Raw genomic sequence first — 26,209 nt, 5'->3', positions numbered from 1 at the left:
CTGCTGGTGCGACTGGGCGCCATTGTGTGTGCCACTGCTCTTTTGCAGGGCCAGCCAATCAAGCACCAAATGAATGACGTCCTAAAGCATCTGGGGCGGAGGCGAGCGCGGAAAGGGGGCTGGGTTGCGACTGGGCGTGGGCTTGGGGGCGAGAAGGTCGCTAGCCTGGGGTGCCTGGGAAAGATCTCAAAAAAGACCCTTTTAAATCAAAATAGTTGTTGTAGAGCGAGCTTTGTTATGCTTCGGCCCCACGTACGATGGGCAGTTAGCGTTAGATTATCAAATGACACGACCAGCCAATCGACGCTGCCTAAATGAATGGCCATAATAAATGATGCATTGTCAAGAAATCAGTACGGTAGAGGGGGGCGGATTTGCAGGAGAGTGAAGACTGAAGAGGCCGACAAAGCCCGTTCAGTCGTCCCAGCAACCGTCTCAGTCGTCCCGGAACTTGCGACCAAGCGCCGGCAGGCAGAATACTCGGTGGTACTCGGCCCCGAGACGCGGTGGGGTAAAGGGGGAACGATGCGAGGATGGCGAAGTCGAGTTAAGAACGGCTTACTCCTGGGCAGCCCGGCAATCATGTCTTCATTGCAAAATTTCGAAGAGAAGGCGAATACCGTACGCCACAGTAGAGTGGATTTCCAAGGCTGTCGCTGCGCGACCGTGTGCACAATGGCTAATTAGCTATTCTGACGGAAGGGTGCACTCGGGAGTGTGCGCACTGCAACGCGTACACGTGTCGTACGCGCCCGGGCCGTCTGTGCCAACGGTGTATCCGGTATCCCCGCCCTCCAATGATGGCCGCCTCCAAGCCCCCACTCGAAGTTCACGCACCGGCGTGCACGCGCCACCACCTCATGACTGATGTGCACCGGTGCAGCAGCCCGAACAAATCGCCATCACCGCTGTCAATCGGCCCACTGCGCCCCTTTCCAGGCACCAGCATCTCCGCTCGTACGTGTCCCGTCCACTACAACTCGCCCACCCATTCCCGCCCAAAGCTAATTGATAAGTCAGCCCGCACAGTAATGGGAGCATGGCCTGGCTAATCTCAAGAATCTGCTCACGTCACTCATCTGCTCGGTCTCAATCGTAAATGGCCCGGGGGGTGCTAAATTCACAGCAGCGCTCCCCGTTCCCTCTCTAGTCTCCAGAGGATTTGTCATCGCCACACGTGTCCTCAGCCCAAGCATCTTCAGCCGTGCGCCGTGTCCCCCAGCCCTGCTGGACCAGCTTTGTAGTGTGAGCTTACTCCACTCCCCTGTTGCGCGCTCGCAATGCAACAAAGCGTCTTAGTGTGCGTTGCCATGCCTCACAAATAGTCCGCTAATCAAAAAGCATCCCCATGCGGCGGAGTGAATGTCCAAGCCGTCCCGACTGCCTGTCGCCAGCCGGCCTTCAAAGAAACACTTGAACATGGTAACATGTAGTATGCCGCTCTAACACGCACCCTAAAGCGGCACTCTACCGTACCCATCATACCGTAACACGTCCAAGCTGCCGTCAAGTACACTGATTCCGATCAATCAATATATGGGAACCCTCCGACTCCCTCTCTGGGCGGCGTCAAAAGCCTCAAACACGCAAGCCCCCGCCCTCGCGCCCAGTGCACATGCGACGGACGGACTCAGACACTCAAAGGCTATCGCTGCTGTTTCCCTAGGAGGTGTGTGCGAGGCCCAATGCACAGCCCCACAGCTCCCGAGAGCTCACGCCTGGCTTGAATGCCGCCACTCTTGTCACGATGATATGAACAAGGAAGCCACACGCCACACGCACCCATTCCCTCATCGGCTGTCGCATCCTTCGCTCTCTCTTTGCAGGACAATGCAAATACCGTACTACATCTTACATGAACCGCATTCGATGCGCGCCACACGACGGCAGCGCCCCTGGTTTGCAGCGCCCCCGATCACCTATCAACCGGCGCGCTAGGAATCCTCTGCGGCTGCCGCGGCTGCCGCTGCCGCCGCCGCCTTCTTAGCGAGGCGCTGCTCCTGGCGCCAGGCCTTGATGACCGCGTTGGCCTCCGTGTCCTGGAGGAGAAGGGGAGAGGGGGACAGGGGGAGTGGGGGAAAGGAGGAGGGGAGGAGAGGGGGAAAGGAGGAGTGGGTGAAGGGGAGGTCGGGAGGCCAGGAGGGGTGGGCGCCGTGAGGTAAGCACAGTCGGGCAGACGGACAGCTGTTGAGCGAGGGAGGGTGGGAGGGAGGGAGAGGAGCACCACGAGCACTGGCTGTAGACGTGGACAGGGCCGGGGCCACTTTGGGGTGACACGGGCCTCCACCCCACTCTCCATGCCACGCCACTCCACGCTGAGTCCGCCCTCCTCCGCCCCCGAGCCTGCTCCCCCACTAATTCCTCCCGCACCCTCCTACCACCCTCCCCCGGTTGCCGCCCCCACCTTCCTCGCCAGGTCCGCCTGCAGGTTGCGCACTCCGCGCACGGCGTCCGAGGGCGAGCAGCACACCGTCTGCGTCTGGATGGCGCCGTTGGGCAGCAGCCGCCGGTACCTGGCGCGAGATAGACAGGAAGAGGGAGACGGCGGAAGAGAGAGAGAGAGAGTCAGTCGGGCTCGGTGGGAGCAGGTCACAGGAGGCAGAAGATGCGCGTGTGCCGGCCGGCCGGCGGCATCCGCGACGCAGTCGCCGTGGCATCCTGTGACTAAGGCGCCCTCAGCCGCCCCACTGGACCCCGGCTGCCGGTCAGCTCCAGGCTCAGAATCTACCGACCGCCCTGCCTGCCACCCACTTAAATCCAACGTAACTCCTTGCCTGCCGCACCCCCCATCCCCTGCGATGCCTCGCGACCCCCCCCCCAAAAAAACGCCCTCTCACTTGAAGTGCTTGCCGTCCGTGTCCGTCACCCGCACCCAATCGCTCCGCTCCATCATGTCAACCTGGCGGGACGTGGCGTGGCAGGGCGGGCGTGGCGTGGCAGGGCGGGCGTGGCGTGGCAGGGCGGGGAGGTTGGAAACCACTCGTGCGGGCAGCACGCAAACATCTTTGTAGGATAGGGATCGGTGCAGGCGCTCGGTGCGCCGGGAGCGCCCACCCAACGTCAGCCCGCCAGCAGCTGCCAGCGCCTGCCCTCCAGCCATCTAGTCCTCCAGCCTCGCCTACGGTTTCCACCTGCCCTCTCCCCCCTCCCCTCTCGCTTCAAGTCCAACCTCCCCGCCCAACCGCAACCCCCGTCAACTATGCAACCCTCCCACACATATACACACTCACACACGCACACACACACGCACACACACACACACACACACACGCGCCCCACTCGGCAACCGCCCTCACCGTGCGCACTCACACACGCACACACACACGCACACACACACACACACACACACACACACGCGCCCCACTCGGCAACCGCCCTCACCGTGCGCCGCCAGGACTTGGAGTCGTCCCGGCTGTTGTAGTAGTGCGCCTCGTCCTCGCTACTGCCGCTCTCGCTGTCGCTGTCGCTGCTACTGCCGCTGCCGCAGCCGCCGTCCCCGCTGCCGCCAGCGGCGCCGCCGCCGCGCCTGCCGCGCCGCTGCCTCGCCCGCCGCGTGCCGGCTCCGGTGTACTGGCGGCGGTGCGCACGTGTCATCATGGCGATCATGTCCTCCTGGCTGATGACGCGGGCCTGCACATGCAAACACACGGCACGCGCGCACGCGTCGACACACGCCATCGCGGTCTCCAGATTCCACAACACGCGCAGGGGCGCTCAATAACACAGCATGCCCGCGGTGCGCAGGTGTCGCCTAAAGCCGGCGGCATCCCAATTGGATCCCGCCTCCCACCCCCTGACCACCAAGCACCACTGCCCTGCCGCCACTCCAACCCCCACCCCACTGCCCCGTACCGCCCCGACCCCGCCCCCACCCCGCCCCCACCCCGCCCTCGCCACCCCGCTCCCGCCCCCGCCATGCCGCGCACCGGCCCGTCGTCCTGCTCCGCCAGCTGCGCTGCCACCAGCCGCCGAATGGCCGCGTTCGCCGCCGCGTCCGGCCCCGCCGCACCCAGCGCCCCCAGCCCGCCTCCTGCTGCTGCTGCTCCCGCTCCCCCTCCTGCTGCCGCCGCTCCTGCCGCGCCGCCCTCCGCCAGCGGGTCCTCCAGCAGGCACCAGCCCGAGCCCAGCAGCTCCCACAGCAGCCGCAGGTTGAAGTCGGCTCCGCCGCCGGCCGCCGCCTACGTGGCGAGGCCGGAGGCGCAGCGAGGGCGTCAGGAGGAGGCGGCGAGGGGCTCAAGAGCAGGGGATGCGGGGCGGGGGGTACGCGGAACGGCGCGGCGTGACGCAGGAGGAGCGGCAGGGCCCGGCAGCGCAGTGTTGGGGTTGAGGTTGGGGCGCTGACTGGCTCACGGACCCACCTGGTGCCCGTGCTGGCCCGCGCCCCCGCCCGCATGCGGCCGAGCCGCGTGCAGCACCTTGACGCCAGTCGCGGTGGTGCCGTGCGGCCCTGCACAGCCACAGGAAACACATTACAAGATGAACGGACACATGAGCCGCAGGAGCCACAGCCACGTGACATGGAGTATGATGCGTGGTATGACCCCCCAGTCACACCAGTCACGTGTGTGCGTGCCAGTTGCCAATGAGTGACAGAGAGACCAAGTGCGCATGAAGTCCATCCAGGGAGGGCGTACGCGTGCGCAGCCACAACCGCCCAATCCAGCAGCCGCACGAGCCATGCGGCCAGGTCCTGTTCGACCAGCAGCAAAACGGCCGCCACCGCATGCATGCAGCCATCCTGTAACACCCGCTGTACGAGCGTACTGGGCTTCTGGGCTGCGCCTGGGCTGCGCCTGTGGGCCGCGGCAGGCGTGGGCCGCCCACGGCCTTATCCGCCGCGTCCGCGCACCCGCATGCGGTGAAGTCGCCGACGTCCATTCTGACATGTTCATCCCACCAAGTCACCCCGACCCCGACCAGCAACACGCGCCACCCTGGCACCCTGCTGCCGCCACTCATATGTGTGCCCGCACCAAGCCACACACCAAACACCAAATTTAACACCAGCACATTCGACATCCGAGACACCCCCAACTCACCGTGCCTGCCCACCGGCAGACCGACGCGGTGGCTCCCGGCCCGCGCCTTCCGTTTCGTCGACCCAGCCGCCGCCGCCGCCGCCGCCGTCGCCGGGCGCTCCGTCGTCGCGGCTCGCGCCAAGCTGGGAAACTCCTCCGCCGGCACCGAGCCCGACTGCGAGCCCCAGTCGTGGGAGGAGGAGGCGGTGGAGGGGCGGCTGACGCTGGGGCTGCCGCCGCCGCCGCCTGCCGCTCCGCTGCCGCCTCCCCCTGCTCCGATGCTGCCACTGACGGTGAAGAGTTGCATAAGGCTGTACTCGAGGTCTGCGGTGGTGGTGGGCGGCCGCGGCGGCGGCGACGCGCCCCGAACGATGCTCGGCCATTGCTGTGAGGCGCACAAGGAACGGAGCACGGGGCGGCAAGGCAAGGTGAGTGGCCTGCGTGTTGGCACTGTGACCAGCAGAGCAGCCCAGCTGTCGCGAGAATCGCAAAGCCCGTCGGCATGCCGAGGAGACTGCTTAAATGTGTTGCCCCTTGCATGCATACCTGCGCCCCTGGCCGGTGTTGTTGATGATACCCGCTATTACTCCGTTGTTGTTGAAGTTGTTGATTAAAGCCCGGGCCGGGCCCCAGGCCTGGGCCACCTGGGGAGCTGGTCAAACATAACGCGGTGCTGCCGTAGCCGCCGCCCGCTCGAGGCGCCGACGCCGGCGACCGCGCCCCGGCAGCGCCTTGATGATTTTGAGTGGGCCGCTGCAGCTGGTTTGTGTGCTGCTGCAGGCTCATTTGCTGGACCTGCTGCGCGATGTCTTCAAGCAGCGCCGGATCCAGCTCGCCGTTGGAGCCGTCGCCGAGCAGCTCGTCGAACAGGCGCGCCGCGGCATTCTCCGTTGACTGGCAGTGGCGGCGTTTACCCAGGCGGGGGTTTGCAGGGCACAGGGAACGGGAGGTGAAGAGGCGGGCGGTCCAGGCCCATTTTTGACTACGGCCCTCGCGCATACTTCAGCCGTCGCTTTGGTGATAGGTGGAAGCAAGCTAGCGCCGAGGGCCAGCTGGCCAGCGCTCGCGCCCGACCGTCCGCGACTGGTCGACACGTGACCGCTATTCCAACAGGCCCATATTCTCACCTCTGCGCGCGGCACTTGCGACGTCCACTCGTCCTCATTGGAGCCGTGCACATTATGTTGAAGAAGGGTTCCTCTGCGCCAAAGCGAGCGAGCCCACCGGCGTGGGGACCGTCAGGGTTCTTTGCGACTGCTATATCGACTGCTACTCGTGCAAGTCCGCGCATCCCTGAATAAATGCAGTACATCTCAGCAGTTTCTTTATCTTTGTCTCACCCCCGGGCCTGCTCGCGCTGCTGCAGTCGCTTCTGCGCCCGCTTGCTTTGCGCCTTAAGCACTCGCAGAGGGTCGGTCTCGTCGTGCAAAGCAAGCACCTTGAACATTGTGAATTGATGCTCAGCTTTTACGCCTGTGAAATTGGCTCTGGTGCAAGCCAGAGTGCCGCCTAGGAGCAAAGACCAGTGCGCTTGCGTGCGATGTGTTCGGACAGACTGCAACGTATTCTATTGCGACGTTATGCAACGATTTGGGGGACTGTACTTTGCAATTTGGGCCGGTGGAATGAGGCCGCTGGAATGAGGCCTTCCAAAACTTTTTATGGAGCGTGCTTCACGGTACTGTAATTACGTCAAACTTTAACTTGAAGCATGTATTAGCTTATCCATCACCGTTTGCCGCCAACTACCGTGTACCCAAGCTTGCAAACCCCAACCCGCGAGAATGTCGCTCTGGGGCTGCGAAGAGCTGTATGTAACGGGCCTTCACGCGGAGGTCACGGATATCGAGTGCAGGAATATCTTCGGAACGCATGGAGCCGTCAAGGAGGCCGTAATTGTGCAGAAGAAGGGCCCCTCGGCGCCTGGCGCACCGCAGTCATGCATCGTCAGGCAGGTCTTCAACTCAGTTTTAGACTGGGGCACATCGATGGCAACGAAAGGCAGATGACGCCGGGATCCTCCGTGGCAGTTTTTGAGAGGCAGCGGGCCTCGCAGCTTGGTGCCGCAAAAGTCTGTCCAACGACCCGAAATTAACAGCAATTCACGCCGCGGATATGCATCCAGGATGATGAACCACCTGGACGCGGTGAAGGCCAAGAAGGCGCTCAACAAAACGGACTGGAACGGCAAGCAGATTAGCGTCAAGTGGTGAGGCGGGCAGGCGTGTTCATGGCTGTGTGGGGGCACAAGTGCTGCCTTGGTGTGGGCAAGGGCTACTGACAACGCGGGCATGGCGTGAGGGGGCACGGGGAAGCCCTGCAGCCATACAGTCCACGGATCCGGATTGGAATGAGTCCCCTTGCACCCTTGGCACGTCGGCTGCCGCACGTCACCTGCGGATCTTGATTCCGTACGAAGCCCATCCGCCCTTGTGGCGCAGCGTAGCAGCGCTTGGACCCGGTGCTCGCGTAGCGTGGGTGAAACGCCTCCTCCTGTGTCATGCCGTGTCACATGCCGTGTCTCGGTGCAGGTCTCACAACCAGCGCGTGCTGTGGGTCACCAACCTGCACGAGGCGGTCACCAACGAGGTGCGCGGCGGCGGCGAGGTGGCATGGGGCCGGCGGCATGCGCGCATCGGGGATGCGGCATTTCCATGGGCGTGGCAAGGGCGGAAGGACGGCTGCCAGAGATTTGTGGTGGTTGGGGCATTGGCGCATTGCTAAGGGTCACCAAAACACAAATGGCAGCTTCCACGCATGCGGTGCACCAGCAGCCTGCAGACACTGATACCATATTTGGCGGCACGTATGCCAAGCTCCGTGCACGGCGCGCGCCGACTCGCCAGTCATGCAAGGGCAGGACATGTGGATAGGCGGCATGCCCTGCCGCGTGCTGAGTGCACCAGAGAGTCCGGCGCACGGCGCACCACTAGCACCCGCATGGCTGCATGGGGGTTGGCATGCACATGCACGTGCACCTCTGTCTAGTCACGGCTGGTGCATGCTGAGTTGCTCGCCTGCCTGCCTGCTTGCCCGTCTGTCTGTTTGCCTGCCTGCCTGCGCGCCGCAACCCTGCCCTGTTGCCTTGCTGCCCGGGCCATCACATTGCTGACGAAGCTCCGCCTCTCCTCCTGCCCCTCTCTCCCCCCTGTCCCTGGCCCCAACCCCTGCCTGCTCCCAACACCACCACACCTCCACTTGCCCCACACCACTGGCCGCGCGGACTGCCCTCCGCACGCTCGTGCCCCCAAATGTGAATGCGGCTGGTGACTCCCGCACCGCACGCCCCGCCCCTACCCACCTCCTCCATCGGCGCTGCCGCCTCCCCTGTGCCCAAAACGCACACACGGTTCGGGTCACGCCTCTCCGCAACTCTCCAACTGCCCACCCCCACCACCACCGCCACCGCCTCCCTCGTACGACGCACGGGCGCCACACATACATGCACCCGCGCGCGCGTGTGTGTGTGTAAACTCTCTGCGACTCCGGCATTGTACTGTGCGCCTTCTCCCGCGGCCGCACACGTCGTCGTGTGTCGCCGACATCGCCAGGTCCTGCACGCGGCGTTCACGCAGTTCGGCGCCGTGAGCAAGGCCCTGGTCGCCTGCGATGCCCCCAACAACGCCTCCCGAGGGTTGGTGCTCTGCCTCCACTAGTGGTCACTTAGATCACCAGCCTGTGACTGCCTGACTAGGACGCCTCGCATGCCTGGCTGCTTGCCTCGTGCCTGTGTCACCCCGCACGACGGCCACTCCACCTCCCCGCACTGCCGTGCCGCCTAGCTGCTGCTGCTGCTCGTTTCACTAGCACCCGGGCGCGGGTTAGCGTAGCTTGTCACGGCTCCCTGTGCTACCTGCCCTGCTAGGAGCCCCTGGGCTACCGCACAGATTGCTAGGGCTAGTTCGCACTGTAGCCTGTAGGACACGCACACCAGTTGGAGCCCAACAGCCCAGCCCAGCCCTCTGCTGCGCCGCTTGGCGCGCCTCGCTCATGCCCAGCCCCGTGTCTTCTTATCGCTGCAGGTGGGGCTACGTGGCGTTTGAAAACAAGCGCTTCGCTGTAAAGGCGATTGAGGTGAGGGGAGGGGCCACAGGGGGGTTGAGGTTGGGCAGCGAGCCTGGGGCTTGCGTTCACGGCAGGCTCAGCACACAACGTCCCGCCATATACACATATACCACTTTTTCCCTGAACATACAACAAACATACGGTACACGCCACGGGCTTTCGTCTCGTTGTTAACATACACGCCACGGTGCCGCAGTCTTGCCGCGAGCGGCCGTTCCTGGTGGGGCCCGGCCTGAAGCCCGTGGTGGTGGACTGGGCGCGGAACGAGGTGCGCGCGTGCGGGCTGGGAGGGAGGGCAGGCGGAGCGGGCTGGATTGGACTGGGTTGAGCTGGGTCTACACATCTGGGTCTTGTCTCTAGGCGCACAGGTCTAGGCAGTCAGTAGAACGCGCTGGGGGGCGGGGCAAGTGCATGGTGTGACAGGCTGCGGCGGCAGCCTTGCAAAGCAGCGGACGCAGTCCTGCATGCGCCTCATGGCTTAACGCCCGCCCTTGCTCTTCCCCTTCTTCCCCGCCGCCTCACCCCCATTAGGAGCTGGTGGAGGGCTTCAGCGAGGAGGTGCGGCTGACGGCGCACGCCAAGGCGCCGCCCACGCCGCCGCTGGAGGGCGCAGGCCACTTCCCGCCGCCGGGCAGCAAGGAGGGCATGCAGGTGAGCGGCGCGTGGGCAGTGCGAGGCGAGAGGCGCGGACGTGCGGTCAGCGGGAGCGCGAGCTTGGGCTGGCCAGGCGGTGCCTGCAGCGCCCTCGGCCAGCGGGCTGGAGGCTGCCTGCAGTAGGATGGGTTGTGTTGTGTGCCTTCAGGCACCTGGTGAGCGGCGGCGGCGATGCTTCCGGGGCCGTGTAGCCACCATGCCTTCCCCGCCTCCGCTTCCGGCCGTGTCCCATTTCCCCTCCCCCTAACAACGCGTCTACTCTGCAACTGTACCTGCCTACGACTTCACTTCTTAACTAATCATGAATGTAACCCCCTCCCCCATGCCTCGCTCCCGCCAGGCGGGCCGGCTGCTGGCTCTGCGGCACGAGTACGACGAGCTGCGGCGGCTGCTGCGCATCCGGCTGGCGGAGGCGGAGGCGCAGGTCATGATGACGGTGAGCGGAGGGGCGGGGAGGCCGGCGAGTTGGGGATGGGGGAAGCGGAGGTAGGGGAGGCGGGACGCAGGGGGAGGCGTAAGGTCGCCTGGGTACCAGAGCGCTGTCAGAGCTAGCAAGTCGTGCAGTCGTCGCCCCAGTCGTGCATGAATGCCCCGGTCAGTCGGTCGGCCGCGCATCCGAGCCCGAGTGAAACGCCCCCCGTTTAGTGCCAGTACGCAACCACCCCCACACCCACATCCACGCCGCCCGCTCCAACGCAGGGCAACGCGCCGCCGCTGGGCCAGATGCTGCTGGGTGACCCGCACATGGGCCCCCGGCCCGGATTCATGGGCGGGCCGCCGCCGCCGCCCGGTCACATGGGCGGCGGACCGCGGCCGCCGCCCGGCGGACCGCCAGGCGGCGGCTACGGCCCTGGCGGCGGTCCGGGTGGATACGGCCAGCCGCCGCCGCCGCCCGGCGGGCCTAGGGATGGCGGGCCCGGCGGTGGCGGTGGTGGTGGCGTGAAACGCGAGCCGGGCGACTACCGGGCGGTGCCGCCGCCGGGCGGGCCTCCGGGCAAGCGGCCGATGCTGTGTGAGTGGTGGTGGGGAAGTGCGCATGGGGGGGGGGTAGCCGTTCATGTGGAGAACGGAGTGGTTCAACCACAAGTATGAAATGCCGACATCCCCGGGGGTGGTGGGGTTGGGGGGTAATGGTTGTGTGGGGTGAGGGTGTGGGGTGTCAGGAGGGGGGGGTTGATGCATTAGCTTGCGCTTATTTGGCTGGAGCAATGGGCCGGGCGTTGGACGCTGCTCCCGCGGCCCTGGCAGCGCGCTCGTGTGCCGCCATGCCCCCATGCCTCCCGCACGCCGTTGTGATCTGTTGCATCGTGGCGTGTGGCCCTTGCTGACCGCCTGCGGCCCGTGGTTGCCTCTTGCTGTCGCTGCAGCGCACCCGTCGGACCAACGGTACGGCGCCCCGCGCCAGGAGCCGCCGCCGGGCCCCGGAGGCCGGCCGCAGCCGCCGCCGCCCCCCGGGCCCCGTGACGGCCCCGCCGGTGAGTTGCTTGTCGCTGCGCGGCGCGGCCTTGCATGCAGGGGAGGGGCGGAGGGGCTGCTTCGGCCGCTGTACACGTGGACCACGCGTGCCTTGTGGCGCCGCAGCCCGTCGGACACAGCTGACGGCTCCCTCCCTGCCCCATGTGCCTGCACGCGCACTGGCGCACGCTCGCTCGCGCCGCAGGCCCCAAGCCGCCCAGCGGCCCCGAGGCGAACCGTCCTAGCCCCTACGCCGCCACCTACGGCGCCTATGCCGCCCAGCAGCAACAGCAGCAGCCCCAGGCCCAGGCCCAGGCCCAGCCGGCCCCTGCGCAGCCCCAGGCGCAGCAGCCCCAGCAGCAGCAGCCGCAGCCGCAGCAGTCGCAGTACGGCATGCAGCCCGTTCAGACCTCCCAGCCGCAGCAGCAGCAGCAGGCGGCGACACAGTACGGCATGTACGGCGCGCCGCAGCAGCAGCAGCAGCAGCCGGTGGCGGCAGCGGCGGCGCAGGGCGTGTACGGACAACAGCCGGCGGCGCAGCAGCAGCAGCAGCAGCCAGCGGCGGCGGTTGCGTACGCGCAGCCGGTGGCGGGGCAACAGCAGCAGGCAGCAGCGCAGCAGCAGGCAGCAGCGCAGCAGCAGGCTTATTACGCCTACTACGCACAGCAACAGCAGCAGCCGCAGCAGCAGGCACAGGCCTACTATGCCCAGGTGGGGCCCGGGAAGGGGGAGCAGGGGTAGGAGCAGGACTAACGGGTTAGGAGTAGGGGTTAGCAGCGGGCGTCTTTTCAGAATGGGGCATGCGCGGCAAGGTCGGGGGTGAGGGCCACCTGCAGTCTTGCCTGTGTAGGAACCGGGTGGGCAGCGGGGCGTAGCAACGATTTGGAATGGGGCAGGTGGGCGGGAATTAATGACTTGCTTCGGCCCACCTCTGACGGCATCCGTCGCCTCCATCACCACTGTAACCCATCCGCCTCTTTTCTCCCGCGCTCCCCCTCCCGCGCCTTCTACCGCAGGCACCCGCAGGCGCGGCCCAGCCCGTAGTGCTCGCCACCTACACCGTGGCCGCGCCACAGCAGCAGCAGCCGGGCGCGGCGCAGCAGCAGCAGCAGCAGATGTACGGCATGGTGGCGGCGCAGCAGCCGCAGCAGCAGCAACCGCAAATGTACGCGCCGCAGCCGGGCCAGGGGTACTACAGCGCATCGTGAGGAGGGCCGTGAGGACGGCCGTGTGGAGGGCCGTGAGAACGGCTGCCGGCCTGCGTCAGACACGCCGCAGCGGGATGCACGCGCGGAGCGTGCTACAAATGTCTGACTTGCAAAGGAGTGGAGCACTGCGTTCGAGCAATGTGCGTTTTGGACACGTGTGAGATGGGGTTGGCAGTTTCACCGACGCGGCGGAATGCCGCGAGCGCGGCGCAGGTTGCGTTGACGTGTGGTGGTGGTGGTGGTGGTGGTGGTGGTGGTGGTGGTGGTGGTGGTGATCGTGGTGGTGGTGGTGGTAGTGTTGGTTGCAGCCGTACTTTGGGTCGACGCACGGGGGGCGTCGCAACACCTTGCGTCATTGCGAAGATACATGCTGTTGTTTCCAAGTACTTCGTGTTCCACGGAGCCAGCGGGACGTGGCTGGACACATTTTGCGGGCCGTGAACCGACCCCGGCTGTGTCCGAGGAGATGAGGTAGACGCTTGCGGCCTCAGACTAGAGACGTAGCGCGGGCGCAGCCCATTTCTCACATGCGAGGGAGACCGCATGTCTTGTCACGGAGTCACGTGTAACCTATGCCACCCGGCTCTGCTCTGGAAGCCCGGGCCGACTTGCTCAGGGCAAGACCGCAGCAGACAGCGCAGAGAGGTAGTAGAGCGCGAAGCAGCCGCCCTTTCTCATGCGCAGCTATCATGTCGTTCCGTGCAGTTCCGTGCTGCAACTGCCCGCCGCCGCCGCTCGATCAGGCCCCTGAAACCTGGTCCTCCATCAACGCCCGTTCGGTCGGCAAGCATCGCCACTGCACTAACGCCATTAGCGACAGTCAGCACTGGTGTTGCAGCTAGCCTTCTTCTGCTGCTGCACCATTCCCGGCCTTGCACCCCCTACTGCACCCCTAACCTATGCCACCAGGCTCTGCTCTGGTAGCTTGGGCCGTTATCGGGGCTGGACCGCAGGAGACAGGGCAGGAGGTAATAGAGCGCGAAGCAGCCGCCCTTTCTCTTGCGCACCTATCATGTCGTTCCGTGCTGCAACTGCCCGCCGCCGCCGCTCGATCAGGCCCCCGAAACCTGGTCCTCCATTAACGCCCGTTCGGTCAGTCAGCCCTGCAGTTGCAGTCAGCCTTCTTCTGCTGCTGCCCCATTCCCGGCCTTGCACCCCCTACCCGCCTCCTTCACGCCCCGCCGCCTGCCGCCCCAGCCACGCCTGCTGGTGTGCCGACCAGCGCACCCAGCGCGAGTCCACGTAGTAGGCCGTGAACGCCTCCAGCCGGGCCCACTCCCCACCCGCCTCCCCCGCCTGCCCCTCCAGCACCTCTGCCTCGTGCTTTCCTTCCGCCTGCATCTGCTTCTGCTTTCCCCCCTTCTCCTCTTCCTCCTCCTCTTCGAACGTCCACTCCGCCTCCTGCCGCCGCCGCGCGCCTGCGTGCGTCCCTGCGGCTCCGGCCCTGGCGGCGCCGCCGGCGCCACGTGGCGCCGCCGCCGTGCGAGCCCACAGCGCCCACAGCCGCACGCTGTTGCTTAGCCGCGGCCGCCCCCACTCCACGTCGTCCTCATACTCGGCCTCATCCGCCTCCATCACCACGTCAGCTGGGTGCGGCAGCGGCCCGCAGCCGCTGCAGCGGCTGGCCGGCGCCGACGGCGGCGGCGGCGGAAGCGGCGAAGATTGCGAAGGCGGCGGCACCAGCAGCAGGCCCGGCGGCTGGTTCAGCACCCAGGTTGCAGTGGCCAGGTTGCCGCAGGCCGCCATGTGATACACCTGGTCGGGCGTGAGCCGAGCCGCGTCCTGCGCAGGGCCGCCGCGAAGCCGGGCGCAATCGGGAGCAAAGTGTGTGCGAACGTGTGTCATCCCGGGTGGCAAGGTGCACACGCACACACACCCTTTCCCTTGTCGTTCTTAACACACTAGCCCGCACAAACCTACTATGGCGGAACAGCAACACCTGCTCAGCGTGCCTCTGCCTGAGACCCCCTTCAAACCCCTGGCAGCACCCCACACAACATAGCACAGCATTGCACAGCATGCAGCGCCCGCCCTGTCAGCGCCCGCCCTACCAGCACCCACCTTGTCAGCACCCAGTCCCCCACCTACCTGGCCCGCAGCACGCAGCTCGCCCACCGCCCACTCCAGCGCGGCCTCGCCGCCGCCCGCAGCCACCGCACCCAGGTCCACCACCGCGCCGCAGCCCTCGTGTAGCAGCCGCAGCAGCTCCACGCCCGCACCACTGCGCGCCGCCAACCCAAACACTTGATCCCAGCTGGGTGCCTCGCCGCCGCTCTCGGCCGCGGCGCCTTCGGTATCCCTCCACAGCGTTATAAGGTATCTCAGGGCCTGGAAGTGACCTAAACCTGCAGCTGCCTTCAGGTCGCCAGCTGTGAAGATGCCCGGTCCAAAGCGCTCTCGCAGCAGCTGCATTACCTCGAGGCGGCCTCGCAATACCGCCGCCTCCGCCACCTCGGCCGCGTACTCGGCACCTGCGCACGCAGCGACAACGCCATGGCACGCGCAACAGTGAGCAACAACATGAACGTTTGGGGCATTAAAATGGCCTATGGGACAGACTTGAACAAGACTGCAAGCCAACAGCTGCCCCCCGTTATGACACCCACGAAGACGTGCTAATGGGCCGCATGCGCCCTGGCAGTGTGCCCGGCGAACCCCGGCACGCGCAATCCAAACCAGCCCGTGTCGCCTCACCCGCATCCCCCCACTCGTCCAGCAGCTGCCTCAGGGCGGCCGTGTTGCCCGCCGCCGCCAGCGCCGTGGCCACGTTCGGCTCCCATTCGCCACTCGGCAACACGCCAAGATCCATCAGGTACCGCACCCGCTGCGGGAAGTCCGGGTCGGCTGCGCTCTCCCAGCCCGACACGCAGCCGTAGTGCTCCAGCTCATACACTGCCGCCCGCGCCAGCCGCGCCTCCGCCGTCTCCTCGCCCGACTCCGCTCGCATCCCCCGCCCCGCCTGCGGCCCCTCCGCCACCATCGCTTGCTGTCCCGCACCCACCATTTCAGCCACCGTACCCCCCGCGACTCCCGCCGCCGCACCCCCCGCCGCCTGCCTGGCCTGCGCCAACAGAAAGTCACACGTGGCGCGCCAGTCAGGCGAGGTGCCGCGCAGCGCCTGCAGCAGCAGCTTGTCGTCGGGCGGTGAGGTGCGGTGCGGCACCCAGGCGCTGTGGTGGTGCTGCAGCGCGGCCGCCGGGCAGCCCGCCGCCATGCCGCACAGCAGCGCGCCGTAGTCACCCGGCGACAGGCCCGCCAGCTGGTCCGCGTAGTAACATTGGGAGCCCTGTTGCTGCTGGTGCTGTTGCTGCTGGTGCTGCTGCTGGTGCTGCTGGTGCTGCGATGGCGGCTGTAGCAGAAGTAGGCGGTCCAGCAGTGTGACGTGGCCGTGTGTGGCGGCGGCCAGGGCCATGGGCAGGAAGGCCCGCGCCACGCTGCGGCGCGCCTGCGCCCAGCCGTCCGCCTCGCTCACCCTTCTGCCACACCACGACCAGCTGTGGTGGTGCTGGTGCTGAGGTTGCTGCCCGCCACCGGCTGCTACCGGGCGCCGCTGACGGCCACCACCGCCGCCACCCCCACCGCTGCCGCCGTCGACCGACCGCACAGCGCACGAGAGACAGTTCTGTGGCTGCGGCAGCTGCGTTGGCAGTTGCGGCAGTAGCGGCAGTAGCGGCGGGTGCGCGGGCGGCCACACCAGGCCCTCCAGCCGCGTCAGCACGTAGCCCTGCCCACCGCCCGCCGCCGCCACCGCCAGCTCGCCCATCACCTCGGGCCGCCAGCCGAACGCCTGACGCAGCGACAGCGGTGGTTGTAGCTGTGTCTTTCGCCCGGTACCCGATCCGGAACCGGAACCGGAGCCGGGCCCAGGGCTGGGGCTGCAGCTGTCCTTGTAGCTGAGGTTTTCGTGCCAGGCCCACTGCAGGAGGTGCAGGTGTCCGCAGGCCGCCGCCGCCGCCAGCGCGCTTGGGGCGCTGTCGCAGCCCTCCAACAGCAGGCGCCGGCAGGCGGCCGCGTCCCCGACCGCCGCCGCGGCCTCCAACACCGTGCAGGCTAGCCCCACCCCCGAGTGCGCGAGTGCGGCATCCAAGCTAGCGGCATGGCGGCTCGAGGCGGCGAGGCAGAGGAGCCGGAGGCGCTGGGGTAGGCCCAGCGAGCGCCAGGGCTCGGGGCGACCCCAATGCTCCACGAATGCGTTGCCGGGCCATGGTGTGTCACGGCAAGCCACTCGCAGCTTCGGCCGCGTGGCTATGGGCTTGAAGCTAGGTAGGAAGATGGTTGTGAAGCTGGCAATCCCTTGCAGAGCAGCTGCGGTGTCGCGGTTCAGCACAGTCAGGCTAATCGCGGCTTCATTTGGTTGTAGGCGCGCGGCGATGTTGCGGACAAGGTCGGGCGTGAGCTTTGCCCAGTTATCAGTTTCATCTGATTCTTGAGACATTTAGATGAGCTAAGGACCGGGCGAGACGACGACGCTTACTTCCCTGAGTCCCGGCTGTCAAGCTATGTCAGCGGTGGAGTGTTCCAAAACTTTGGCGACATTGAATAAAACAAAACATGACAAGGTGTAGGGGACGCCCACAGTTGCCAGTCCCAAAGTCAAATTCTCTGGGACCCCCGGCACGCACGCCCTCGCACGCCTGGTCCCTGGGCCAGTCGGGCACTCCCCATTCCTGTCTCTTGCTGCCTTTCCGACCCCTGGCGCCCGCCGGCTTCCTGTGGCGCTTGCAGCAGAGCAAGGCTTGCGTATTACATTCCCTGGATGTGCAGAGCGCTTTCGTGCAGCGCCTTTCGCTGACGCACACTGACGCACCTCAGCACGACACCTTCGCGTTTACCCAAGTCTACGTTTAATCCCGTTTATACCGACAAGAAAGGCGACGCGGGGCGTGACTAGCAAGCCAGCAACGTCACACACATGTATCACTATATGACTATACGCATCCGCACACAACCCACAAGGAATAGCTGTCACCGCGCAACTCAGCACCGTTCCGTCTGTTCGCTAGGCGCCGCAACATGCCCCAGCGCCCTCATCTGACCCCCAGATACATCGCACGGGCGCCAGCCACATCTCAAACGGTTCAGAAGTATTGAGACTAAGAAGACGAAGCAATGAACCCCGAAGAATGCACGGTAGTGAACACGAAGTGGTTATTCCAGTTGCCCACGCGGCCACGCCTCCTCTTTCCAGTTCTGTTTCGCGCGGCCCGAGTGGCCAGTTCTCATGCACTCCCACAACGCTGGGCTTGGGCACATATCCCCCGCCCCCCCCCCACACACACACAAGCTAGCAAGGGCAGCAAGGCGCTCCGAGCCCCTGCCCCTGCCCTCCCCTCCCCTTCTGGCTCCTGCGCCACAATCCGCCTGCCGCTACACCACCTCACTTCTTCTTCGGATCCTGCTGCGCCGCCGCCGGCGGCGCCGCCGTAGGCGCCAGCGGCGCGCCGGCGGTGCGCGGCCTCCATCCCAGCGGCGCCGCCAGGCCGGGCCCGGCGTAGGCGCGTGTGAAGTGCAGCGCGCGGGGGTGCGGCACGTGGTGGGGCAGCTCCACCACCGCCACCGGGCCCGCCGTGATGTCGCGCGCATCCAACACACACAGCTCCGCCCGCATGCTCTGTGCGTCGTTCAGGAGCACCACCAACCAGCCGTCCTGCTCCTCCTGCCGGCGGCGCGCCGCCGCCTCGGTGGCGGCGGCCGCCGCCGCCGCCTCCACCTCCGTCTCCAGCGGCAGCGGCAGCGTGCCGGGTAGTCGAAAGGCCGGGCTGGCGGCGGCGGCAGCCAGCGCGGACCCCGGCGGCGCGTAGCCGGTGAAGGCGGTGGCGACGGAGCCAGCGGTGCGCTTGGGAATGAAGACGGGCGGGCTGAGGAACACGCGGTCGCCGGGGCTCCAGACCTCGGCGCCGCCGCCGCGCCGCCTCTGCAGCGGCGTGGCGGTGTCGGGCGAGAAGGGCACCTGGCCCGCCGCCGCCGCGGCGGCGGCCGCCGGCGGCGGCAGGCCTGTGTCTGGTGACAGTTTGAGCTTGACCAGGACCTGGGCTGGCGCCCAGCCGGCGGCGGCGTCGGTGGCGGCGGCGGCGGCGTAGAGGTGGTGGTAGCCGCCGGAGAAGGCGGCGCCGCTGCCGACGGGCACGAGCGGGCCGGCGGCGGCGGCGGCGGCGGTGGGCGTGCCCACGGCGGCGGCGGCGGCGGGGTTGCCTGTGTAGGCGGCAGCTGTGGTTACGCCGGCGGCGGTGCGCTGGGATAGCACGCGCGCGGTGGCGGTGCGCGTGGCTAGGTCCACCACGATGCGTGTGAGCTCGGGCTTGGGCTGGACCCTGTAACACCGAAATTGTATGAATCATGGATTACGACGTTTCTCCAGTGAGCAAGAAACTAAGCATGTTTAGGAGCTGTCGTTGCGTGCAGGGTTGCAACTTGCAAGCCAAGAATGGAGCTAGAGAGAGCGGGAGCGCTCGCAGTTTGCCGTGGGCCAGACGCCTCCCTTTGGCATAGCTAGGGCATCCCCACGCCCCACCAGCGGGCCTCGTGCAAGTGTCCCAACCCGGGCCCCAGCATCACACGCCCGCGTGTCTCCGTGCCTGCCCAACCACCGCGCTTTGGGCAGGGATGATGGGTTTGGGTTCTCTCGGTTGGCTTGCTTTGAGTTCTGGAATGAACTGCCACCCACCCACCCACCCACCCGCCCACGCGCCCACCCGCCCACCTGTGGAAGTCGGCGACCAGTGTGTCCAGAGTGCCCCCGTGGGACCCCGTCAGGCCCTGTGGGGGTTGGGTGGGGGTTGTAAATACCAGCGCAAACTAAACAGAGCCCAATGCAACAGAGCGAAGAGGAGAGCGTGGCCTAAGCTTGACAACGGAATGTCATGCGGGGAGATGTTGTTGACAGGTCGTTGGGGAGGAGGGAATGGACTTGGTGAAGTGTGCAGGTGCGGTGCCGGGTGGGTTGGCGCGGACCGTTAGGGCCGACTGTGAGGGCTGCGCGGTCCGCCCCCAAGCATCCCTCGATCCCTCCCCCCCCCCCACGCGTTCACAGTGTGCCCCCCCCCCAAAACCAGACACATAGTGCCAGCCCTTGCCTTGTGCTCCCCGTCTAACACACACATACAAAAGCACACGCACGCACACACACACACACACACACACACACACACACACACACACACACACACACACAGGAGCTGGGCTCAATTCCCGCCGGCTTGGCCGGCTACCCGTGAACACAGTTACGCGCGCGCTCACCTGCTGGCACACCGCGTCCAGCACCAGCACTCCGCCGTCACCCCCCAGGCTGTAGCAGCCCACGCACGAGGTCGGCAGTAGCGCCGGCGCGTCCACACAGAACGAGTCGGGGCCTGTGCAGGGGCGGGGAGGCGGGGGGCGGGGAGGGGCCGGCGTGGAGTGCTGGGGATCTGTGTGTGTGTGTGTATGTGTGTGTGTGTGTGTGTGTGTGTGTGTGTGTGTTTTGGGTGGGGTGTGGCGACATGTGTGGCGGTGAAGCCTGCGCCGGCCGACAGCGTTATTGCCTGGTGACTCACAGACCCACCCCTCACACACGACTGCTTAGGCTGTGTCCCCTTGCGTGCGTCCCTTTTCATCTTCCCTTCAGCGCCCTCGCCGCCCAGGCCCTCCTCCCCTTGCCCCCATCCCGTGCCCTCCACTTCCCTCCACTTCCCTCCACTTCCCTCCACTTCCCTCCACTTCCCTCCAGTTCCCTCCACTTCCCTCCACTCCCCTCCACTCCCCTCCACTCCCCTCCACTCCCCTCCACTCCCCTCCACTCCCCTCCACTACCCCACACTTCCCCCACACTGCCCCGCCACGCACCCTTGGGCGGCCACACCACTGGCGCCGAACTGCCCAGCACCGCCCGCGACCTGCCGCCGCCGCCGCCGCCGCCGCCGCCGCCGCCGCCGCCGCCGCCGCCACTCGCACGACCTGCGCCGCCCACCGCCCCCGCCCCCGCCCCCGCTGCTGCCCCGGATGCCGCCGCCGCCGCCGACGTGGATGATGACGCAGGTGGTGAGGGCAGCGGCGGCGTGGTGGTGCCGCCTGGCCGCGCGACAAAGTGCAGGCGGGTGGGTCGGGAGGGGTCCCAGTCGAAGCACTCGGCGAACGAGGCTGCGCCCAGGGCGGCCTGCGTCACGAACGTCTGCGGGTTGAAGTCCACTGGAGCCTGCGCGTGGGGGTGGAGGTGTGGGGGTGGGTGTGGGATTGGAGGCGTGGAGGTGGATGTGGGTGTTACTGTGCTGTATGCCGAGTATCCTGCAAACGATTGATACGAACGCGTATGGGGGGGGTTGGTTACACGCATACACACATGCGCGGGCGCGCACTTGTCGGTCCCGTTCATAACACACACACACACACACACACACACACACACACACACACACACACTCACACACACCCTAAACTGTGGAGTTGGGTGTTACGGTGCGCTATGCCTTTGTTTAACACACACACACACGCACACACACACACACACACACACACACACACACACACGGGCGGGCGCGCACTTGTCGGTCCCGTTCAACACACACACATACACACACACACATTTCCCACACCCTACACACTCACGCCTCCCCACCTGCGCCACCACGTAGAACTTGTCCGTCACCCAGAAGTCCAGCACCCCCTGTGCGCTGGCGCCAGGCAGCCGGAAGGTGGTGGTAGCTGCAGCTGCGCCGCCCTTATCACCACCCCCTCCCCCTGCAGCCCCTGCAGCCCCTGCTGCCCCTGCTGCTGGCGCGGGTGCGCCGTCCTCGCCCAGCTCCAGCCAGCGCAGCAGCACGTCGGGCCCGCTCTGCGCCGCACCCAACACCACCAGCCGCTGCGGCGGCCGGGACGGAGGCGGCGAGCCTGAGGTGCAGGCGGCGGTGGCGGCGGCGTTAGATGCAGGCGTTGGATCAAGGCAGTTGGATGCAGGCGTTGGATCAAGGCAGTTGGATGCAGGTGTTGGATGGGGGCCGTTGGAGGGCGGATAACACCACGCATCGGTGCGTGCAAACCAAGAGAGCCTGCATCAATTCTATGTCGATGGGCGATCATTGCCTATCGTTCCCCTCCCATGCCTTTCTCGCTGCGCCACACCCACCCGCTACTGCCGCCCCCCGGCGGCGCGCGCGCCACCCCTATCCCTCCACCCACCCCGCTCTCCCTTCCCTCCCTCCCGCACCCCCCCTCACCCTCACCCGCTGCCCCCACCCTTCCTCTCACCTGCTGCTGCTGCCGCTGCCCCCACCCTTCCTCTCACCTGCTGCTGCTGCCGCTGCCCCCACCCTTCCTCTCACCTGCTGCTGCTGCCGCTGCCCCCACCCTTCCTCTCACCTGCTGCTGCTGCTGCCGCTGCCGCCGGCGGCGCGGGCGCCACCTTGTAGCCGCCCACCAGGCGCCCCATGTCGGCCATGGCGCCGCCGAAGTCGTAGGGCCCCACCGTCTCCAGCGACAACTTGTTGAGCTCGTAGGGAAGCGAGTTGCCCTGTGGAGGTGCGTGTGTGTGTTTGTGTGTTTGTGTGTGTGTGTGTGTGTGTGTGTGTGTGTGTGTTGGAGGTAGCGGGGAAGGTGAAGCGGCGTGGCAAGGATTGCGTCTCGTACGCTGCGGCGCAAACACAAGGGCTGTGCCCGAGATGCCCACACCCGGCGACGCCATGCGCATATCAGCATGGGTGCGGCGGGGTGCGGCGGGGTGCCTATCGCCTGTCTGCATCCATCTACTTTTTCCGATTATCGGTATGTAACTGTCAGGTGTCTGTCAGATTGCTTGCGACTGTTAACTCACGTCTGTGAAGGCCAGCAGCCTGCCACCCCAGTACACGATGTTGGCGTTGACCGGGGTCTGGCGGGGGGCCGACATGCGTGGAAGGGAGGGAAAGACGCGGGTGGGAGGCGGTGGGACAGCTACACCACAACGCACACGCAGACACATACACAGGCACAGGATGTGGAAACTCCCTCGCTATTCAAACACACGCCGACGCCCCCCGGACCAAACGCCTACACGTGTGTGTGTGCGCGCCTCCCCCCCCTACTCCCACTCCCGGTGTGTCTTGTCATGCGCCTTCATGACCCGGACTCCTTATTCGAAACAGTGAAAACAATCGCCACCCCCTTTTCCCTCTTCCCTCCACCCCTCACCCGGAAGCTTGTGTCCAGGGGGTTGAACAGCGCGCTCAGCGGCGGCAGCGGCGGCAGACCCAACAGCGACAGCGGGTCCAGCCTGAGAGGTAGGGGGCCGGGAAAGCACAAGGGGAAAGGGTCGACACAGTGCCTGTGTGTACGGTATGTGTGCCTGTGTGTGTATGTGTATGTGTGCCTGTGTGTCTGTGTGTACGGTATGTGTGTATGTGTGCGCATGTGCGCATGTGTGCGGCGCTGGGCCCGTCCATGTGTGTGTGTGTGTGTGTGTGTGTGTGTGTGTGTGTGTGTGTGTGTGTATGTGTATGTGTGCCTGTGTGTCTGTGTGTACGGTATGTGTGTATGTGTGCGCGCTCGCGGCGAGCTTGTAAGGTGCTGGTCACGCACGCAGTGCCACACACGCATGTGCACACACTCCACCATCACCACCACACCGCCCACCTCGTCGGCAGCGCCGGTACTACCCGCTCGCCGCGTGTGGAGGCCGCCGCCAGCGATTGGGCACGTGTGGGCGTCATTCCGAAGTCCGCCCCCGCGCCCCACAGCTCCTCCTCCTCCTGCCGCAGCCGAGCGCGGATGTCCTGGATGCTACTGCCACTGCCCCCGCCAATGCCACCGCTACCTGTGCCCCTGCTACTGCCGCCGCTGCTGCTGGTGCTGCTGCTGCTGCTACTGCCAGCCGAGGACGCGGGCGAGGCGAACAAGCCGGGCGAGGAAGCGGCAGTAGCAGCAGGCCCGCCGGCGGGCCCGCTGGCGTTGCTGCTACTGCCGCCGGGGGTGCTGCCGGGGAAGAGGCTGCCGTTGGCGTTGCCAGTGAGGACCCAGGTCGCCAAGGCCGCCGGCGACGGCAGCCGCTGAAGACCCTGCAGCGGACCCGGCAGTGGCAGACCCGCCAATGGCCCCGCCGAGCCGCCCCCCAGTCCCGAGGCCCCCGCACCCGGACCCGAGAACCCCGCGCCGGCCCCCGGGACCGCCCCTTGCTGCTGCAGGCTGCGTGGCGGCGGCGGCGGTGGCGCGGCATTGTTGTCGCGGGCCCCCGCCACCCCTGCGGCGCCGCGGTCGTGCAGGCCCCGAGTGATGCGTCGTCCCAGAGCCTGTGAGGTGAGTGTGAAGTGAAGGATGGGCACGAGCGCGGACATGTGGGCTGTGGGTCGCAGGCAGGCAGGCAGGCAGGCAGGCAGGCAGGTAGAACAGATGGTTCGGGTGTTCGGCTGTCAGCCCCGCACCGCGCTGCGCCGTCTTGCGTCGGCCCGTCACACAGGCCTTGCGCAGGCGCTGGCCCCCCGTCTTGCTCTCCCGCTCCCACACATCATACAACATACACACGCGGTGTGTCAATGGCCTCTCCACACACATGAACACACACATATACACCCACCTACCCCCCCCCACACACCCACCCACCCACCCACCCACACACACGCGTTTTCCTTGTGCTCTTTAACACACACACGCGCGCGCACGCGCCCACCTGCTCTGTGTTGAATGCGGGTGTGCGCACGTATCTGTTGCGGAAGAAGATCTGGCCGCCCTCCGCGAAGGCCAGGCTGCACACCATGCCGTCCGCGTCGGAGGGGTGGCGCACACTGGTGCCGTACACCTGCGTGCGTGCGTGCGTGTGTGTGTGTGTGTGTGTGTGTGTGTGTGTGTGTGTGCGTGTGTGTGTGTGTGTGTGTGTGTGTGTGTGTGCATGGGTAGCGTGCGCTCTGTGTGTGCATGCAGAGCGTGCAAGGACCTGCCCTCGCCCTACACCAGCAAGCCCACACACCCTCTCCCTCTCCCTCTCCCTGCCCCTGCCCCTGCCCCTGCCCCTGCCCCTGCCCCTGCCCCTGCCCCTGCCCCTGCCCCTGCCCCTGCCCCTGCCCCTGCCCCTGCCCCTGCCCCTGCCCCTGCCCCTCCCTCTCGCCCTCTCGCCCTCTCCCTCCGCCCCCCCTCTCCCTCTCCCTCTCCCCCCAGCCCGCACCTGTGTCAGGCCCGGTCCAATGAAGTACAGTGTGCCGCGTAGCTCCTCGGGCAGCCTGCCGTACACGGCCTCGGGCGGCACGTAGTAGTCGTACTCCGTGTACTGCAGGGAGGAGGAGGGGTTGGAGAGGGGGGGCATACCGGTGTGTGTCCGTGTGTGTGTGTGTATGTGTGTGTATGTGTGTGTGTGTGTATGTGTGTGTGTGTGTGCGCGCGCGCTGCTGTGTGTGTGCTGACATTTCTGCCGCCCTCCAGCCCCCACGTGCCGCAAACCCACACCCACCCACCCACCCACCGCACACACACAGGCACACATGCACCCACCCACCCACCCCACACGCTGGCACCCCCCCCCCCCCGGGAGCCCGGGCGGCGACATTTATCGCCGGCGCCGCTCGCCCTGCTGCTCCACGACGCCTCGGCCCCCATCCCATAAGTATTATCACTTGCAACTAACGCCTCTGTCTGTGCTCCGCTCATTTTCGCTTGGTTTGGCTCAGTTTGGGCTGGAATTTACAACCCCACCCCACCCCACCCCCCACCCCCCCCACCCACCCCACACACACGCCCACACACACACGCCCACACACACACGCCCACACACACACGCCCACACACCTGGGAGCTCCAGCCCGACAGGTAGTCCCGCAGGAGCTTATCTGTGTGTCGGGGGGTGGGGTGGGGGGTGAGAGCAAGGGTCTATCCTCACTTCACCATACCCAGCATCCAAGCATCCCGCGACACGAGGATGCGGGGGGCGGGTACTTTGTCCCAATCCCGAAGAAACCGCAGGGTGACTGGCGGTGGTGGCCTGCTGTGAAACCATCTGGACTGTGAGCACCGCACGCTTCACCGCACGGCCGGTGCGCCTGCCCGGTGGTAGCGAGCAGCCCGCACTATCACTGCATCCCAAATCGGGTCACGGGACGGGTTGCAGTGCGGTGCTGTGCCAGCCATCACGCCGCATATCTCTACACATACACACACACGCATACACACGCGCATACATGCATGCACACATGCACGCACCCGGCAGGTCTCCGGCACGGTCCAGCAGCGGCGGGGGCGGCGGGGGTGGCGGCCCCGCAGGCTGCGGCACGCCTGCGGTCGCGGGCAGCTGCGCCGGGCGGGCCGAGCCCGGCAGCGGCAGCGGCTGCTGCTGCTGCGCCCGCGGCACGACTGCGAGACTGCGGCCCAGGCGATAAAGCGGCACACGGCGCTCCGCCAGCGCTGTTGGGACGACAGAAAAGGCGTCGGCAGCGCAGCAACCAGCCGCGACATGTGTCAGTATGAAACCCAGCCGCATGAGCGACAAGGACAGGGCGCCGCTCAGCGGCTGCAATAAAGCAGACCACATTACAGAGCTCATGCATGTAAGCGGCGGCAAAACGCCGGGCATGGCGAAGCCTTACAAGCCCGCATGCCAGTATCAAGGCAGCCTTTCGCCTGACCTCGCTGCATGGCTGCCCGGTCGCGCCTCAGTCTTGTCCCAACTCCGACCGTCATTGAACCTCGTGTTATGTCCATGCCTGGCCTATGGCAACAGTGACCCTTTCGGTCGTCGCCGGGACCGAAACAGCAGGGAGTATTGGTGTAAGAAGTATGTGCAGCGTTGAAAGTGTAAAAACTGATTATGATGCGTAGGCAGCGCTGAACGCGATTGAGCTGACCAATTGGAAGGATTCAAGGAGTCGCCATGCGCCAAACTTA

At 66.2% G+C, this 26,209-nt stretch overlaps 4 protein-coding genes across 4 annotated transcripts; 1 reads left to right on the top strand and 3 right to left on the bottom strand.

Moving 5' to 3' along the window:
• Positions 1-535: 535 nt before the first annotated feature.
• Positions 536-6,567, bottom strand: CHLRE_09g395473v5 (uncharacterized protein). The gene is made up of 10 exons (XM_043065758.1): positions 6,359-6,567; positions 6,146-6,218; positions 5,565-5,912; positions 5,040-5,403; positions 4,359-4,447; positions 3,927-4,178; positions 3,382-3,630; positions 2,838-2,899; positions 2,405-2,513; positions 536-2,039 (listed from the first exon to the last, which is right to left on the bottom strand). Exons 1-10 carry the CDS (start codon positions 6,463-6,465, stop codon positions 1,935-1,937), a joined length of 1,758 nt encoding a protein of 585 aa, XP_042921254.1. The 5' UTR covers positions 6,466-6,567; the 3' UTR covers positions 536-1,934.
• A 150-nt stretch (positions 6,568-6,717) lies between these two features.
• Positions 6,718-13,063, top strand: CHLRE_09g395436v5 (uncharacterized protein). The gene is made up of 12 exons (XM_043065755.1): positions 6,718-6,969; positions 7,144-7,227; positions 7,550-7,607; positions 8,570-8,652; positions 9,041-9,092; positions 9,280-9,351; positions 9,615-9,734; positions 10,078-10,173; positions 10,437-10,749; positions 11,105-11,212; positions 11,398-11,903; positions 12,209-13,063. Exons 1-12 carry the CDS (start codon positions 6,803-6,805, stop codon positions 12,398-12,400), a joined length of 1,851 nt encoding a protein of 616 aa, XP_042921253.1. The 5' UTR covers positions 6,718-6,802; the 3' UTR covers positions 12,401-13,063.
• Positions 13,064-13,135: 72 nt separating this feature from the next.
• CHLRE_09g395399v5 (uncharacterized protein) lies at positions 13,136-16,917 on the bottom strand. Its single transcript, XM_043065753.1, has 3 exons — positions 15,095-16,917; positions 14,489-14,871; positions 13,136-14,182 (listed from the first exon to the last, which is right to left on the bottom strand). The coding sequence occupies exons 1-3, from the start codon at positions 16,833-16,835 to the stop codon at positions 13,559-13,561; spliced, it is 2,748 nt and encodes a 915-aa protein (XP_042921252.1). The 5' UTR covers positions 16,836-16,917; the 3' UTR covers positions 13,136-13,558.
• Positions 16,918-17,131: 214 nt separating this feature from the next.
• On the bottom strand, positions 17,132-26,127 carry CHLRE_09g395362v5 (uncharacterized protein). Its single transcript, XM_043065752.1, has 14 exons — positions 25,951-26,127; positions 25,529-25,729; positions 25,118-25,158; positions 24,501-24,602; positions 24,009-24,137; positions 22,979-23,631; positions 22,538-22,619; positions 22,182-22,238; positions 21,731-21,881; positions 20,991-21,262; positions 20,222-20,570; positions 19,637-19,749; positions 19,101-19,156; positions 17,132-18,711 (listed from the first exon to the last, which is right to left on the bottom strand). Exons 1-14 carry the CDS (start codon positions 26,003-26,005, stop codon positions 17,778-17,780), a joined length of 3,195 nt encoding a protein of 1,064 aa, XP_042921251.1. The 5' UTR covers positions 26,006-26,127; the 3' UTR covers positions 17,132-17,777.
• Between the last annotated feature and the right edge of the window lie 82 nt (positions 26,128-26,209).

This window comes from Chlamydomonas reinhardtii, chromosome 9 (genome assembly GCF_000002595.2).
Source record: "Chlamydomonas reinhardtii strain CC-503 cw92 mt+ chromosome 9, whole genome shotgun sequence".
In the NCBI taxonomy this organism is placed as follows: domain Eukaryota; kingdom Viridiplantae; phylum Chlorophyta; class Chlorophyceae; order Chlamydomonadales; family Chlamydomonadaceae; genus Chlamydomonas; species Chlamydomonas reinhardtii.
Note: the sequence above shows the minus strand (reverse complement) of the source record. Positions and strands in the feature narration are given on the sequence as shown.

What these genes read in the sequence shown, in the direction of transcription:
- CHLRE_09g395473v5 (XM_043065758.1), bottom strand. Translation starts at nt 6,465, where the DNA reads ATGTTCAAGGTGCTTGCTTTGCACGACGAGACCGACCCTCTGCGAGTG. An exon ending in CGCAAGTGCCGCGCGCAGAG is followed by an intron (nt 5,913 to 6,145) that starts GTGAGAATATGG and finishes CGCCACTGCCAG; the next exon opens with TCAACGGAGAATGCCGCGGC. An exon ending in CGGGCCAGCACGGGCACCAG is followed by an intron (nt 4,179 to 4,358) that starts GTGGGTCCGTGA and finishes CTCGCCACGTAG; the next exon opens with GCGGCGGCCGGCGGCGGAGC.
- CHLRE_09g395436v5 (XM_043065755.1), top strand. Translation starts at nt 6,803, where the DNA reads ATGTCGCTCTGGGGCTGCGAAGAGCTGTATGTAACGGGCCTTCACGCG. An exon ending in ACGAGGCGGTCACCAACGAG is followed by an intron (nt 7,608 to 8,569) that starts GTGCGCGGCGGC and finishes CGACATCGCCAG; the next exon opens with GTCCTGCACGCGGCGTTCAC. An exon ending in GCCCCGTGACGGCCCCGCCG is followed by an intron (nt 11,213 to 11,397) that starts GTGAGTTGCTTG and finishes CTCGCGCCGCAG; the next exon opens with GCCCCAAGCCGCCCAGCGGC.
- CHLRE_09g395399v5 (XM_043065753.1), bottom strand. Translation starts at nt 16,835, where the DNA reads ATGTCTCAAGAATCAGATGAAACTGATAACTGGGCAAAGCTCACGCCC. An exon ending in GGACGAGTGGGGGGATGCGG is followed by an intron (nt 14,872 to 15,094) that starts GTGAGGCGACAC and finishes CTGCGTGCGCAG; the next exon opens with GTGCCGAGTACGCGGCCGAG. An exon ending in AGCTGCGTGCTGCGGGCCAG is followed by an intron (nt 14,183 to 14,488) that starts GTAGGTGGGGGA and finishes GGCCCTGCGCAG; the next exon opens with GACGCGGCTCGGCTCACGCC.
- CHLRE_09g395362v5 (XM_043065752.1), bottom strand. Translation starts at nt 26,005, where the DNA reads ATGACGGTCGGAGTTGGGACAAGACTGAGGCGCGACCGGGCAGCCATG. An exon ending in TGTCGGGCTGGAGCTCCCAG is followed by an intron (nt 24,603 to 25,117) that starts GTGTGTGGGCGT and finishes TCCTCCCTGCAG; the next exon opens with TACACGGAGTACGACTACTA. An exon ending in AGTTCTACGTGGTGGCGCAG is followed by an intron (nt 20,571 to 20,990) that starts GTGGGGAGGCGT and finishes CCCCACGCGCAG; the next exon opens with GCTCCAGTGGACTTCAACCC.